The 17,290-nt window shown below is 44.9% G+C and overlaps 1 protein-coding gene across 3 annotated transcripts in view; it reads left to right on the plus strand.

The window, feature by feature from the left end:
• DCAF5 (DDB1 and CUL4 associated factor 5) overlaps positions 1–15,273 on the plus strand; it is a 96,207-nt gene extending 80,934 nt beyond the window's left edge. For all 3 annotated transcript variants that reach the window (XM_055437300.2, XM_055437299.2, XM_055437298.2), the window contains exons 8-9: positions 4,892–5,019; positions 10,633–15,273. In XM_055437300.2, coding sequence (XP_055293275.2) covers positions 4,892–5,019; positions 10,633–12,402 — 1,898 coding nt within the window. In that variant the 3' untranslated portion in view covers positions 12,403–15,273. The remainder of the gene's footprint in view (positions 1–4,891; positions 5,020–10,632) is intronic.
• The last annotated feature ends 2,017 nt before the right edge of the window (positions 15,274–17,290 follow it).

Raw genomic sequence — 17,290 nt, forward strand, 5'->3', positions numbered from 1 at the left:
GTTTAAACCAAAGCATCTAGAAATACTGACCAGAGTGCTTTTAGCTTTTGAGTTGAAAACATCCTCATTCTTGGAAGACTTTGTTGAAAATGAATGAAATTGACAAGAAACAGAAGTAATTGAAATTGGCAAAAAGTGGGAGTCGTGTCCTGACCCTTTTGAGAGGCTTGAGGGGACAAATCTCTGGCTGAATCTTGTGAAAAGAGCATAGTTAAGAAAAGAGGGCAGTGAGCACGTGTAGGCTTAGTCCTTTGTCTTCTCTGTGGGAACGTTTGGCCATGGCATTTTAGAAAGGTCTTTATCAGGGTTCTGAACAAGGTGTTTTTTCTGAGTCCCCTGTGTTTCCTAGAATCCCAAGATAGTGAGTGAATCACTAATGCTGGAATCTCATGAGATGGCCCTCTCACTCATTTTCTTTTCTGAGGTCTTGAAGTAGAATAGTGAAGTAGAACAGATAAGACATAACATTCCCCACCTCCCTCGTATCCCTTCTGAAACAAAGGAAAGATGGATATATGGAAGCTTTGACCTCAACTTAAAAAGAAACCTACAAAATGGTACCAGCATGTTTGGCTGAGCCAGCCAGAGCAGATGGTTCAGAGAAATGACCATTGGTTTGTACAGAACTTTATAAACAAATGACAGCTCAAGAATGACCAAGGATCTTATTCTTGAATATGTGCTGTTTTATTTATTGGTACCATTATTAGTAATAATGTTGTGACTCGGCTCAGTAACCATGGGGTGGAGTTGATCCTTACCAGGCCTCTTTACCCACAGATGAGTGATGACCCTAAAGGGAGATTATGTAGGTTATGTAGTTATTGTCAAAAATATTCCCGGCCTAAGTTTTTTCAGCTTGATTTTGCTGTTGATGGGCAGGCTCTGGTTAGATAATGGAGGAGAGGAGAACCCATGTTCTTACTGGTATTGGCGTCTTGACATTAGTCATTTGAGACTCAAGGAATCTATCTGATTTATACACATCTCCAGAACTGATAAAAATTTCTTCTCTAAACTCATTCTATGTAAATTGTTCAGTAGCAGCTGTTTTCAGTCACTGGAAACCTGAAAACTGGAGAGGGACTATAGAGAACCTCTCTGAAGCCTATTCATTGCTGTGATTCAGTGTATAGCCTGGATTACTTTATGCAGATGGCAGCAGTAATTCTTTCTGTACCTGTTTTCCCCTTCAGTCTCTTGGCTTTACTGACTTCCTCCTCTTTTTCATGTTTCTTGGGTACACGTTGGGGTAAGAAGGAGAAACTCTCTTGTTATTACTGCCAAGAAGAGAAACCAGATGAGGTCACAGTGTGTGAAAGAGCAGTAGAAACAGATTTTCCGTGGTCTGAATTTTTCGAGCACTGATACCCTTCAATTATTCTTTAGATCTGAAAGTGAGTGTAATTGTATTCTAAGTCATCTTTGACAGAAAGATTGGTTTAGTTAATAATCATTGGTTCTATGGTAGCTGTTTCTTTAAGACATGAGACCTTCTAGCTGTCCTCCTTTGGTGGTACTTATTCTAGAATTGCCCTCTCCTGAAACACTGTCCATTCAACAGTGGTTGCCTGCTTTAGTTATAGCAAGTACCTGCTTTAGTTCAGGCGTTGCCCTCCAGGTTCTAGGTGTGCACGAGATCCAGTTCTACTTCATAGATTATTTGGTGTTGGCAGTGGATGAAATGTCCTGTGCCGATACTATAGACCTTGCGCTCAGGATACCCTGGATAGAATCCTCTCCTTACCCGCTTCTGCATGTGCTCAGTGATGTCCAGCTCTTTGCAACCCCATGGACTGTAACCCATCAGGCTCCTCTGGTCCATGGGACTTTCCAGGCAAGAACACATGAGTGGGTTACCGTTTTCTCCTCCAGGGGATCTTCCCAACCCAGGGATCGAACCCACCTCTATTGCGTCTCTTGCATTGGCAGGTGGATTGTTTACCTCTAGCGCCACCTGGAAAAGCACCCCACCCCCTATTAAATTTAGGACTTAAAATGAAAACCAACTTATATGCCAGAAGGATTTCGAAATTGGTTATGACCTTGTGACTCTATCCCTATTCAAACCTTTTCATCTTTTAAAGGCCACTGATAAAATGGAAAGGATGCTGCTAAGCTGCTAAGTCACTTCAGTCGTGTCTGACTCTGTGCAACCCCATAGACGGTAGCCCACCAGGCTCCACCGTCTCTGGGATTCTCCAGGCAAAAACACTGGAGTGGGTTGCCGTTTCCTTCTTATATTAGGCGTTAAAACCAAACAGACTCTGGTTCAAATTCTGGCTCTGCTAAGCTAGTTGGAAGAAGTCACTGAAATTCTCTGAGTCACTTAAATTCCTTTTCTTAGAAGCAGAAGGATTAAACGAGATTGGTACTAGGTTCAAGCATAAGATTCTTTGCTAGTGACCACCCCAGTGGAGGTATGGATAGGAGCAGGCTGTTGAAACGTAAGATTGAGAAGAGATCCATGAGCTGGACTGCTGCTTGTTGAATCAACCATTTATAGAAAAGAAACAGGCCCAAAGGAACTCTTTGGGGGTGTATTGAGACAACTGTTTTAGATTCCCATGGATCCCTCTTAGTTCTCTCAAGTTTCTTTTTGTTTTGACTGGGCTCAGGTTACCTTCACCTCCTCCCTCTCCACCTTAGAAACCTAGTGCACTCAGGATGCCTAGGTGTTCCCATCATGGCAGCCTTCCTGGGTGCTTAAACCTTTCCTGACTCTTTTGTCTCCATAAAAACACACCTAGGAAATAGATGGGGAAACAGTGTCAGACTTTATTTTGGGGGGCTCCAAAATCACTGCAGATGCTGATTGCAGCCATGAAATTAAAAGACGCTTACTCCTTGGAAGGAAAGTTATGACCAACCTAGATAGCATACTAAAAAGCAGAGACATTACTTTGCCAACCAAGGTCCGTCTAGTCAAGGCTATAGTTTTTCCTGTGGTCATGTATGGATGTGAGAGTTGGACTGTGAAGAAAGCTGATCGCCGAAGAATTGATGCTTTTGAACTGTGATGTTGGAGAAGACTCTTGAGAGTCCCTTGGACTGCGAGGAGATCTAACCAGTCCATTCTAAAGGAGATTGGTCCTGGGTGTTCATTGGAAGGACTGATGCTAAAGCTGAAACTCCAATACTTTGGCCACCTCATACAAAGCGTTGACTCACTGGAAAAGACTCTGATGCTGAGAGGGATTGGGGGCAGGAGGAGAAGGGGACGACAGAGAATGAGATGGCTGGATGGCATCACCAACTCGATGGACATGAGTTTGAGTGAACTCCGGAAGTTGGTGATGGACTGGGAGGCCTGGAGTGCTGTGATTCATGGGATCGCAAAGAGTCGGACACGACTGAGCGACTGAACTGAACTGATGTCCTGGTTACTTTCTTCTCTTTTATGGTTTATTAGCAAATGTGATGATGTTGGGCTGAAATACGAATAGCTATAAGTGTATTGTCTATCCAGGGTTATTCAGATATTAATAATGTCAGTCATGGGGCGAAATTTAGGGAAAGGACATTTTGTCACTTGGCAAGTAGAGTAAGCACCTGGTGCTAGCCAAGCTGACACCATTCAGAAGCAAATCAGTGCAGTCTCCAACCTCTTGCTATTGGAAAAAAAAAAAGATATGTACATGTCAGTAGAGAGGAATATCTCTCATGAGGCAGGAGAGGTGAAAGAGGAGTTGTGTCAGGAGACCAAAAGCAGAAGACACCTTCTGCAGAACCAGATTATCCCTGGAAAAGGGATATTGTTCTAGCCATTTTCCCTGCAGATAGTGAGATGAGAAATGTTTGGCATGAATGTTTGAACTGAGTGAAGTTGGCCCTGGAATATGGAGCACGTGGAGCCGAGGTGGTGCAAATGGTACTTTGTGCCCCAGTGATGCCATGCTCCTGACAGGGTCTGCGAAGGCTCTCCCTGCTTAAATAAATGAGCACTCATTTGTCTGTGTCTGTATGCATCACATTTTGCCAGTTGACCAGGAGCACATGTCAGTCTGTGTGTACTGAGCTGTTGATGGCTGCTTAAAAGTGACCTTTTTTAAGACTTGGGTGCATGTGTCCTGTGGGAGTGTGATGCCCTTACCAATGAAGTTGAACCTTTAAGATTATCCCGAGTTCATAAATGATGACATTTTCATCTGTGTTATAAGTTCTAGGCCTCGGGTACTTTTCTCATCATTGAAAAAGAAAGCCTACAGGATGGTCCATAAGATACCACTTTCTATCAGTGGCCTCCGCACATGATGTCTTCAAGGCCCACCCTCTGTAATTTTCCATATTTGGACTCTGCTTATGGTGAAAATGACCCGTATATCCTTGCTTTATCCTTAGTTCTCCCTATCAGAGTGAAGAAAGAATTTTCTTCATTGCTTTCCCAGAGGTTTTTGTATGTTTTGTTTGCTACTTTCATCATAGAAATTGAGGGCAACTGGATCAGTGATGTTTTGGGTACACTTAAGTAATTATATGCTTCTGGTTCTTCATGTCCCTGGCTTAGCTGCCTAACTGTTCTCAAGCGCATCAGTCTCATTTTGCTTATGACTAGCCTTTTCTAAGGTAACACTGGGATTCTATCCTAGGGATCAAAAACTTGAGAAATGTTTTAAGTGGCTGTGGCTTCATTGACAATGGAATTGCAGTGGGTGGGTGTGGGCAATGCTTAAAGGCTAAATAAAGGCTCTGGGTAAGAGCACATATGCTGAGAGATATTTCATCTTCCTTCTTTCCATAGCAACTTTATCTGGAAGATTAGGCATTCTGCTGGTGATAAAGTTAGTAAAAAATTTCGACTCTGGTTCAGAGCTGTTTGTTTGCCATTACTGGAGCCTGTTTACTTCCATCTGTTTCATCATTTGATTTTTGTTTCCTTCTGTCTTCCCAGGTGGCATTGGTAGGGTGGTCAACGGAGCCTTCATGGTGCTGAAAGGGCATCGGTCTATTGTTAACCAGGTCCGATTTAACCCCCACACCTACATGATCTGCTCTTCTGGTGTAGAAAAGATTATCAAGGTGAGGCATATTCCCCTTTTGTCCTTTGAGAGAAATCACTGCAAGTTGATAAATGGAAAAAAACAATGTATGTAGCACATCATAGCTAAACATACTAAAGGTCTATTAGAATTCTCAATTATTTTGACAGATTACAAAGTATGGAAAAATTTATGTTAAATAGAGTGGTTTTTAAACCCTCCTTTCAGGAGGGACTCTTTTCTTAAAAATTAGTCATGAGGCTTTGAAAACAGATACTACCTGTATGTGGCTGCATTTCCAACGGCGTTTGATCTGGAGTCTGATGAATTCTGCTTTCCAAACCCCATCTGGAGATAAAGAAGCTACCATCCCCTCAGTTACTGGGTGTGCACTTTGCATTAATTGCTGTCCTCATATGGCACAGATATAACAAGTGACTTCCAGAACCATAGCTAACTTGTCTCAGGACATATCAAAAACCACTTCATGTGGTTGTGATTGAGGATGAACACTTGCATCAATTGCACATTGACTGAATGAACGTAACCCTGCCAAGGGATATTTTTAGAGCTTGTAAATGGGAGACCCAGCCTGGCCTGTGTCCACGGAAGAATGGCCCACTGCCCATCACTCACATTCCAGTGGACTGCTGGTAACCCTTCTCCACAGCTGAGAAAATGAGGTCTCAAGGCAAATGATGAATTCCCGAGGACCCTGTGATAACTTGACCCCCCAGCAAAACATAAAACTCCTCACTTTCCCCCAAAATAACAATTGAAAACTTGAGGGAGATTTCAGGGGAAATGTGAAGATTGATTTGTAACAAATGGATAGTTTTCATTTTCTTTTGTTCTTTTTAAAAAAACTATCGAACTTATGTCTGAGGCAGAGGAAACTATCAGAAATGCAATGTTGGAGTATGGGTCAGTATTTTTATTTGTCGTTATTCCAACTCCCTTTATTTAGGTTTTATTGGCCCTGTTGATCAGGGCTGACTTTCATGATTGCATACGTTTATTTACCCATAAATAAACAGGGCTAGACCTAGACTTAGATTGTTTTTATTGACTTTTTCTTTTTGCAGAGGGTGAGTTGTAAATTATAAATTTACTGTTTGGGGTTAATTATATAGCTAGTAGTGGTAAGGCTAGCACAGGGCCCTGTTCTTTGTTCTTCTCAATGTCTGGCCACCCTTCCCATGCTAGTGGGCAGGCAGCAGGTGGCCTGGTGCTCCTGCTGTATTTGTTCATCTCAGCAGTCCTTCACTTGGGTGATGACTGAACCGCCCCGTCCCTTGCATTGCTTTCCCTTTTCCTTTAGCGCGTGACTCACAGGTTGGCATAGTAGCGTGTCCTCCGTAGTCCTGCTGACATCATTCTCTTTCTCAGGGAGCTCTGCTTGAGCATCTCCTTTAGAAGAGAGATTCCTGCTTGGCTGACACCCTAGGATGCTTCTGTGCTAAGTCTCCCCAATCATTGTTTAGTCAGTTGGAATCCTTACCCAAGAGGTCAGAGGTTGGAGACTAGCCAAGTTCTTAAAGGAGAAAATATTTTCTCTGTGAAAATATTCAGACTAAACTGTAGAACTCATTGCTTTCAGGTTCCAGTGGGGTCTGAACCCTGCCCCACCAGGAGGCATGTTTAGCCACTGGAAACCTTAAGTCAGTAACAGTTAGTACCCTTGGGCAGCTCTTCGAGTCTGTCTCCCATCTGTCAAGTGAATGACACCTAGAAGTGCCTTACAGGTTACCTGTGCCTGACAGTTTCTATTTTAATAAAAGTCACTTTCAGGTATTTATCTGGCAGTCCAGTGGTTAAGATTTTACCTTCCAATGCAGAGAGAGCCGGTCTGATGCCTGATTGGGGAACTACAATCCCACTTGCCTCATGGCCAAAGCACTAAAATATAAAACAGAAGCAGTACTGTAACAAATTCAATAAAGACTTTTAAAATGGTCCACCTTAAAAAATCTTAAAATCTCTTTCTTTCATGTGTTTTTTCTGAGAGGGTCAGTGGCTCAAAGAGCATCATTCCACCATACTTTAATCCAGCCAGGCTCTCTCTTCATCTGTCTCTGTTTGCTCCACCTTCTCCCTGACTTTCCTTTGCTGATGCCTTACTAGCTAGCCTGGAGGAAAGGAGTCAGGGCCAGCCTTTTCTCACCCACAGTAGATCTTATATCCTCTTGAATGCCCACACTTAGCAAAAAACGGGGTTATTTTGTAGTTAAACATAAGAGAGAGAAAGATGAACAATCGCTGGCTTTTTTTTTTTCCTCAAAGACCAATATTTGTCTGTTCACCCAGTATTTGTGAACCATACCTACTGTGTGTAATTTGTGCTAGGTCCTGTGAGGAATGCAAAGATAGGTAATGCAGGTCCCCACAGGAATTGATGACCCAGTATGAGAGAAAATAAATAAAAATAATGAAAATGCAAAGTACATAAGAGATAGAAACATTGCTGTGTGGGGAGGCAGAGATTTTTTCCCCCTATTGGGTAATCTCAGTATACTTGAACTGTCTCAAGTAATACTTGAACTAGATTTTGAAGAAAAAAGTGTGCAAAAGAAAAGAAAGGAATAAGATGGGACTGCCATTTTAAAGAGAGAGATTGGATATTTAGTTATTTTACTGAATCAATTAATATTTATTGATCACCTACTGCACTCCAGGTAGTATGCTCATGAGTAAATGCAAAGTGTAGGACCTGTTTAGGAAATGATCATTTGGCCAAAATGAAGAGCACAGAAAGGGGAGGGCTTGGATGTAAGGCTGGGAAGGTGTAAGCCACAGGTGGGCCCAGGGAGTCTTGGAATCCAGATTAGAGAGTGTGAAGCACCCCTGAATAACAACTTAAGTCTCTGTCTGTGTCGTTTTTCTTGGTAGGTGGCCAGATGTCTGAATTTAGTATAATAGTGCAGAGAGAGAAGAGGGTTTAGAGATGCTACATCAAGCATGTCACAGTCACCTGTGTGGGTCAGAACACTTGTTACTGAAATTGCATTCCATTTCGATGTTTTTTGAATTAGAATTGAACTGCATCTGTTTGCTCACCAGCCTCTTGAGCTAAACTTGTCACTGTCACTGGGCTTCAAGAGAAAGCTGCACATCCCTCCTCCTTTTCTCATGAACCTTGTCCCATGAAGATATCTAGCCACAGTTCACATGCAACAGGAAGCTGTGTTTTCATTGCTTCACTTCTGAGTTGTTGACTTTCGGTATTAAAAAGATAATTTCACAAATGTTTGAAATTTGATGTTTTAAGGATGAAGACTAAGATAATCGGGATGGTCAGGGCCTCTGGTGTTCAAAAGTCTGTTTGAGGATGAGTCTAAAACCTCTAGTTGAGGTATTCATTTGCAAATGAAGGAGGAAGCACTACAATTATTGGTACTTTGGTATAAGTTACATCATTTCACCCTTCTCATGTCTACAACTGAGGAAAGAGGCTTCCCGGGCGAAGTCATTTGCTCTGGGCCATGTGAGTGAGGAGGCTTAGGTTCCTACCTGTTCTGCCTCTCCCACAGCTCTGTGTTATAGGTCCCTTGAGGATTGGCGACTGGCCGTCTGGGATGGATCTTTTGTTTTGCCTTGAATCTTCAGGTTGCATGAGACCCGTCTAATTTCACTGTTTAGATGGGGAGCTGAGCAAACTAGAGCTGTGTGGGAACCCACACTCAAGCCTCTTGCCTTCTGATCCAGCATTTTGTTCCATTACTCCAGGCTTCAGGAATGAAAGTCTACCTCAGCTTAATACATTCCAGAGCGCATATAAATGCCAACTTTCAGTATTATGATTTTCATTCCTGAAGTGAAGATGTAGGGGGCTGGGTAGTAGACTAAAACCCAGGCTTGTTGGATAGTTGGGCCAGCAATCATCTCACCATGAATGTTTTGTTCTTCTGTTAAATTCTGAGTTTCTGGGAAGTACATAAGGATTTATCTTCATATTATATAACATGGTTAGTAACATTTTCCATTTTTAACTGGGGGAGTGAGATTTAGCCTAGCGTATAGACTACAACTCTGAAACATCCTAAGGGCTTTGCTTGTTGAACCTTTCAGTTTTTTTCCTAAGCCACCAAACTTTTATTCCCAGAGACATCTGTTTGCAAAGATAGTCATTTATAGCTTGAGCCTGTTGCTAAAGACCAGATCTAAGTGTTTCCCAAACAGTGAGTCTCACAAAGAATTTGAGAATTGCTTCAGACAAAGCCTTTATCTTTTGCAACTTATTTTATGCTAACTGTTAATATATTCCACTGTTTCTTAAAAGTTGGTCCCTCCACTTTCTCACTCCTCGAGTGCTTATTAAAAGTGCAGAGCCCTGGTGACCTCCCCATGACTTACTGAATCAGAGTCTCTAAGGGTGAGGCTCAGGAGTCAGCGTTTTAATTATTCTTCAGGTAATTCACATTCACACCAAAGTTTGAGAATCACTGCCTTAACACTTCCCTGGTGAGATTGTGAAGCTGGGGGTGGGAGGACACCTGAGGAGTTGTGGGCAGGGGACAAAGTTGAAGGAGGAATGAATCTGAATTGGGAATTGGGGAAGAGACCTAGCCTAGAAGCCCTTTCAGCCCCTCTTGAACTGGGGATCCTCCTGAGAGATGCTGCCTCCTGGGAGATCAAAGTAAAGCATGGAGGGAGCGAGCCTCAGGAGCATGCTCACAGGAAGGTGAATTTGTCCTTGGATAACTTTGGGGAAGCAAAGCCATTGGCTTGATAGAGGATAGGGAACGAGAAGCCACTACTTTCTGGGTTGGGTGCCATCTAAAGATAGACACCAGCCTGTTAAGGCAAGAAAATCACCTGGAGTTTCATCTGAGTTGCCATAACTACCAGCTGATATAACTGAGCTTCTCTGTGCTGCTCAGGACCAGTCTGGCAGAGTCAGGTGAAACTAATCGTTCTCATCTGCAGTGACAGCTTAATTACCTAGAACTCCACTTTTGCATGACTTAATTCAGCTCGTAAAGCTGGGCTTCTGCATTCAGACAGACTTCAGTTTGAATCCTAGTTCTGCCATTTTTTGGCTATGAGCGCATATGAGTGGAGGGGTATTAAGAGATGGGTCTGTGGGCTTGGAAGGTGAGTCCTGCCTATTCCAATAGCTAACAGAATAGTTGGGGAGCAAGCCAGCAGCTCCCTGGTTAAGAGAACCCAGTTTCCTGGGTAACTGATGCCTGCATGTCCAAGAGGGAACTGCAGTGTAGGCAGTTGGCTATTCTTACCAAGCTCCAGTAAGCAATTCCCATTAGTTAAAAATAGAAATATTGCATTTGGGGAGAAGTAGTTATAGGCTGAAATATTAACTGTTGCAGAGGACTGACTGCTGGGTCTGTTTTCACTTTGGAAAAGTGGTACCTCTCCAGTCTTGTGAGAGTTTTGAACACATTGGCCAATCTTCAAGTCATCCTCTGTCCTCTGAGATTATGAAGGGGGTTATTGTGATTTCCAGGCTACTGGTAGAGGAAGCTAAAGGGGAGGGGGGCAGTGGGAGTCATGGTGTGTGTTTACCCGGGGCTTGAAGTTGGTTAGCAAGTCACGGATAAATGACAGGGAGAGTCTGGGGAAGCTCTTTATGGCCAACAGCTTTAGAATACATTCCAATCTGGCTTCCTTGGTTTTGTTTTCACCTTCTGTGCAGATCTGGAGCCCATACAAGCAGCCAGGATGTACCGGAGATCTAGACGGTCGGATTGAGGATGATTCTCGCTGTCTCTATACCCACGAAGAGTACATCAGCCTTGTGCTGAACAGTGGGAGTGGCCTGTCTCATGACTACGCCAACCAGTCTGTGCAGGAAGACCCCCGGATGATGGCCTTCTTTGACTCCCTGGTGCGTCGGGAGATCGAGGGCTGGAGCTCGGACTCGGACAGTGACCTCAGCGAGAGCACCATCCTCCAGCTGCACGCAGGGGTCAGCGAGCGCTCAGGCTACACCGACTCCGAGTCCTCGGCCTCGCTGCCCCGCTCCCCTCCGCCCACAGTGGATGAGTCTGCCGACAGCGCCTTCCACCTGGGGCCCCTGCGGGTCACTGCCACAAACGTGGTTGCGTCCACCCCGCCGCTGCCCTCGTGCGAGGATGCCACGTCTCGCCAGCAGCGCCTGTCTGCCCTGCGGCGCTACCAGGACAAACGCCTCCTGGCCCTTTCCAATGAGTCTGACTCTGAAGAGAACGCCTGTGAGGTGGAACTGGACACAGACCTCTTTCCCCGGCCACGGTCTCCCAGCCCCGAAGACGAGTCCAGCAGCTCCAGCAGTTCCAGCAGCTCCGAGGACGAGGAGGAGCTGAACGAACGGCGCGCATCCACCCGGCAGCGGAACGCCATGCGGCGCCGGCAGAAGACACCTCGAGAAGAGAGGCCCGGCGCCCCGCCCAAGCCCACCGACACCTACATTGGCGAAGACAACTATGATTACCCCCAGATCAAAGTAGATGACCTCTCTTCCTCCCCCACCTCCTCCCCTGAGCGGAGCGCGTCCACTCTGGAGATTCAACCAAGCCGAGCATCGCCAACTTCTGACATCGAGTCAGTTGAGCGGAAGATTTATAAAGCTTACAAGTGGCTCCGCTACTCCTACATCTCCTACTCAAACAACAAAGATGGCGAGAGCTCGCTTGTGTCTGGGGAGGCCGATGAAGGGAGGGCGGGAACCAGCCACAAGGACAACCCAATCCCTTCTTCCAGCAAGGAAGCCTGTCTAAACGCGGCAGTGGCCCAGAGGACCCAGGACCTGCCGCCGGAAGGCCGCAGCAAGGACGCTTTTAAAGAAGGGACTACTGCCCTAAGCCCCAACAATGGCCCAGGCCCCGAGCCCAGCGGCCACCTTTGGGCAGAGGCACCCGAGGATGCTTCTCAGGACTCCAACAATGGTGGCACTGTAGAACACACTTTTGAAACCAAGAAGCTCAATGGAAAGGCCCTAAGCAAGGCCCTGAGCAGCCGGGCTGAGGAGGCACCCTCCCCTCCTGTCCCCAAGGCGTCTGGTTCCACTCTGAGCAGCGGGTCTGGCAACTGTCTCAGGACCCAGTCTGATGACAGTGAGGAGAGGAGCCTGGAAACCATCTGTGCCAACCACAACAATGGACGCCTGCACCCCCGCCCCCCGCACCCCCACAACAATGGGCAGAACTTAGGGGAGCTGGAGGCACTGGCCTGCTCTTCCCCAGGACGTGTGGACGCTGACCACGATAACTTGTCCCTGACAGGGATACTCCTACACAAAGATTGTTGCGGGTCTGAAATGGCCTGTGAGTCCCCCAGTGCTGTAACGAGAGAGGACCCCACTGACCCCCCAGACACAGACAGCAGCAGGGCTGTTCATGGCCATAGTGGCCTCAAGAGGCACCGAATCGAATTGGAAGACACAGATTCGGAGAATTCCTCCTCAGAGAAGAAATTAAAAACATGATAAATACAAAGGGAAAACAAAAAGCTATGACAAGTAGCTTTACAAAAATTTTAAATCCTGTTTAGTGAACACAGAGGAAAGGAAAAATAGTATTAAAGGCACGTAAAACCAGGGCCTGAAATTTTGTGTCTGATGCTGCTCCCTTCTATTCAACAATGGGTCTGATGTTTAGCTGGCCATTGGTTGTGCTGCGTTAAGAAAGGGAAAAAATGCAAGTGAGTCCTTTCTAGTAAGACTTGAGCATAGTGTACCTGTGCAGATTCTATTACAGTAAATCCTTATTGAGATGTTTGACTTGTTCTCGTGTGCGCACCCGCACGCGTGAGCTCGCTGTCTCAGACTTTCTTTCCATTCTCCATCAGAAAGGCTCTGGGTCTGTGTGTTTTTGCCATCTCACCTCGTTTACATGCCATGGATGTTCTGGTTTTAATGATGAGTGCCTGCTAAATCAGACTGTGTTGCCAGTGAGTAGTGGATTTATGCTGAAAGAATGGAGACAAGAGTGGAAACAGGCCTTCAGCCCACTGGCTGTGCTGGAAAGGAAAGCATGGTTCCTTTCTTAAAGAAATCTTCCATGTTTTCTCAGCAGCACTTCTTCATTGAGCATTAAAGTAGATGTACTAAAAGTGGAGCATTTTTTCATGCAAATGAGAGGTTAGCACTTAAGATCAGATTCGAGAGAACATAGATCCCTGATCAAGTTCACTGGTTGCAAATTGAGCAAAGGTGCAACACCATACTGTAGGGGGGCCGTAAAATATAACTAGTTGTGGGTAACACTTTAACAAGTTCCTAAGAGGCACTCAGAAGGCCAGCAGGCACTTCCTTGGCCCCACATGGTGGCGTCTCAGCCTGTGGAAAGAAAGGGAAAAGACAGCTCTCAAGAGCTTTGTGCTCAGACTACTAAAGTGGATGTTATAGGTGTGTTAATGAAGAAGTGTAGGGAAGAGCAGAGTGTGGTACTGCATTCATTTAATTTAATCCGAAATGATCGATCAGAATTGGTGGGCCTGGCATCTTCCCTCCAGCCTGCAGTCCACAGAGGCTGTGGTGTTGTGACTGGATCTTGCAGAGTAGGCATCTCAGAGTAACAGATTGTTATTGAGTAGATCTCTCAGGAGGCAGAGAGTGTAGAGAGAGGAGTCACTGGCTTCTAGAGGCGACTTTGTTCATGAAGGTAGATAAAGATTGAGAGAGGAAAAGACGAGGATCTTTTCAGCATTGCCGTGGTAGTTACAGTCACTTGGTTATTAATGAAGGCTTGTACAAGACAGGGAAACCTAGAATGACAGATAGCTTGTTGGCATGGATGTCATGAGAGGGCAGGAGAATACTGGGAAGAAAAGAGGGAGAGAGAACTCTACAGCTTTCTTGAGCACATAGGTGCTGGACAACTAGGAGCCCAGCGCCATTGGCCTAGAGAGGTCCTAGCTTGTGACTGGTGTGGCCTCATGAATCCAGCATTCTTTTTAGGGATGGACATGTCCTACTGGAACTGGGACTAAGGGGAGGGAGCCTGTGGAGGATGAAGACGTGGATGAATTTAGTGACCAGGGGAAGGGGGGTTATTTATAAGGGAAGGTTGTTGATCTAAGCCGGAAGGAGGGATCATCTTGCTAAGCTTTGTGGAAAGAAAGATGTGCCTGGTGTGTGTGCCATGACTTGGGTGTGAAAACACTGTCTGAGGAGGAGACAAAGGAGTGTGAGTAGCAGTGGAGATGCTTACAATTGAACAACTGTAATCTCACCGGGGAGTGGGTCAGTGATTCTGTAACCAGTAGAATTACTTTAATCTGTAATCAGAACGGTTCTATGATTTGTCTTTGACTATACACAGATAATTGTAAATTCTGGTTTTATAAGCCCAAGTCATTTTACATTTGCTTTTCCAAAATTTATTATTAAATTGGAATTTTTTAATCCTTTATATACAAAAAAAAAGATATAATCACTCAGTGTGTGTTTCTCTTCCCCTTCCTAGTCAGCATGTCCAATCTTTTTATTTTATATTACTGCATCTAGTCAGTAGCTGGCAACTTCTGACTTCTCTAAGGACAATCACCACATATCTTCCTGGAGAAAAAGAAGTAGGTAAAGTTCCGTTGAGAACTAGCCACTTGGTAGTTACTGTTCGCAAAGGCAGAACTTGATCTTTTCATGTTAAGAGCCTTTATCTCCTTTGGATACTCAGAAGTCAAAGTTCATTCTGGTTCAACTTTAGAATCCAAGAAAAGATGTTTTTAGCAAGGATGCCTTCCATCCTTGGGAGACACCCCAGATTCCGCTTGCCAGGAGCTTGGCGCCACAGCGTACCCACAGAAGCAGGCGTGTCTCTTAACCATTCCACTCTGATCCCCAGAGATCTCTTGTCTGTGATCGTGGTCCTGCAAACCTGGCAGGAACTCCCACTTCTAGGGTCCCTTTGCCTAAACTTGTAGGATTGAGGCCTCAACTTTGGAGGCACATTTAATCCCCAGATTCTTCCGTGATAGCTGTTTTTACTAACAGGGCAGATGGCACTTGATTAGGTTTGAACTATTCAAAGGTGCCGCTTATGGGTTTTTTCTGCATCCTGTACATAAAGTTTTAAGTGGCTGGTCCAGATTTATAAAATTGGTTCCCTCCACTTTATTTTCCACATGGTTTTGTAAGTGACTCCCATGTCCTCTCTGACAACAGATAAATGAGTTAAATGAGTCGTGGGCTTGGGGCAAAAGAAGGTTGCAACTGTGCTTGGTTTACTGAGCCCGGAGTCCTTGTTTGTCAAGGTGCCTTCCTCTGCTGAAGCCTTACCTCCTCACGAGCCCTGCCCCTCTCCCAGCAACGCTAGCTCTTCTCTTATGTATATGCAAATAAACCTATTATTCACTTCTCGTGGCTTCCTCTTCTCTTCCAGGGAAGACTTGGTTGCTTAGACACCCTTCTCCTTTACTCCTTTCCTGTTTCAATTCTCGCCTAACTGGAAACTTGATTCAAAACCACCCTGAACACTAGAAGAAAAGCTGTGGTACACTGTCTCGATGCCAGTGGTCAAGGTCATTTCTAGGTATTGGGACAAAGGTCACATTAGGACCACAAAATTTAGAGTTGAAGGAAATATCCACTTGATCTCCCTTCCCAGGCTTAGATGGACTCAGGATACTGAAATCCTGGAATTGACCCTTTTTTTAGTCGGAACTGAGGGAAAGATGCAGCGGACTGACAATAACAGCCTCCAAAGAATTACGTTTTCTGATGTTTCCAAATATCAAGTTGCTTTTCCTGTCCTGTCCCAGACACGCATGGTAAACTTTTAACAGAAATTAAAAATAAACCCAATCCATCATGTATCTCCTGCCTATAAAACTGCCTCCTTCAGTTAATTGAAAAGTTCTTGCCAACCAAGATTCTTGTGAGGAAAATCTATACTGCCAAAGGAAGACTATCCATCCCTTATGACCTAAGCAAGGCAACGTGCCAGCCATTGAGATACAAAGGTGAAGTAAGGCTTGGTGAGTCCAGACTTGCCCACAGCATCGGGATAAGGGCTTTGGACAAGCTATGTGGTTCTCTCAGGGGGGATATTTCAGTCTTAAGTGCTCATTTGTCCTTGAGCACTCATGCTGGAGTAAAAATAACATTAAGTGTCTTGGGAATAATTTTGAATTTATTCAAAGTACAATGCTTCCCACATGCAGCAGAAGAAAATGTATATGAAAAGAAAATCTAAGCCATCTGCACCCTAATTGCATTTCACTCTTAGTAAAAAGGTGGTAAGATGCTTCTCAGGAAGGAGACTGCAAGGCAAAGATAAACTTCACTGGGCCAGCACTGACATGGCCAGGGACAGCAGGAAGAGTTGGTCAGTCCTATTCACTCAACAGAGTTTACTTGAGCTGTGCAGCAGGGGCCCACAGTGCTTATCTACAAGACAGTCACGTTGGAAGGAAATTGAGTATCTAGTATTTCAAATTACTGGGAAATGACTCCTTTCTGGAACCCAAAGCCATGAGCTAATGGAATATTCCAGCTGAAATATAGAATGCTAACTTTCAGGTGTCCCTGTATCTGACTTTGTCAGTACCTCCACCAAGGCTGGAGAAAGGCAATAAAACAGAAAGATACCTGGGTGCTAACCCAGATCTTTAGCCATAAGAAATGTTCTTGTGGTCCAGGGAAGCTGACATGGAAGATGTTTGAAGGGAAGAAGAATAGGAAGGCTGCAGTGGAAGGAGTGAAACGCTAGGCGCCTTCACACTGCTTTCCAGATCCACAGAACTAGCGCTGAACATGCCACGGACCGGCCTCAAACACTGGGTCATCAAGATTCTTGAAAATTGCCAAATTTATAATGGAAGTCGATAGAAGTGAATGATTGGCTTGGGAGAAATTCGCCTTGCTGGAATGCATACATTCCAGGAAAAAATCATCCTGAGCACCAGCACTGGAGCAAGCACCCGAAACGTGAACGTGCAGTTGGCGGCTGGTCTAGGCTTCAGAGGGCCGCTCCTCCCTGGCGGGCTGTTCGCAGATGTTGAGGTCCGTGACGCTATTCGGGGCTTCCCCTTACCACCTCTTAAACTTATTTTTTCTTCATGTCTCAGAGTCAGTGTTTTTTAACATTTCTAGTCTCTCCCAGACCCCACCTTAAATTGCTAAAGCTAATTGTCTGTTTTCCCTTCCTCATAAGAGAGACCAGTGAGCAGGGTGGAAATAGTATTGAAATAACAAAAGTGGATTCTGTATTGATTCTTCAATGGAGTAGCTTCACAAACCTTGGGCAGATCACTCAGATTCTCGGGAACTGTACAGTCGAGGTCCCTCTCAACTCTAAAATGTCATTCTTTCCATACTGTTGCAGGAAGTTGGAGGAGGGCGCCCTTCTAGGGCCCGAGAGTGGGCTCTTGTC

This window comes from Moschus berezovskii, chromosome 9 (genome assembly GCF_049115385.1).
Source record: "Moschus berezovskii isolate FMDL1 chromosome 9, NW_MosBer_1.0, whole genome shotgun sequence".
Taxonomy (NCBI): Eukaryota; Metazoa; Chordata; class Mammalia; order Artiodactyla; family Moschidae; genus Moschus; species Moschus berezovskii.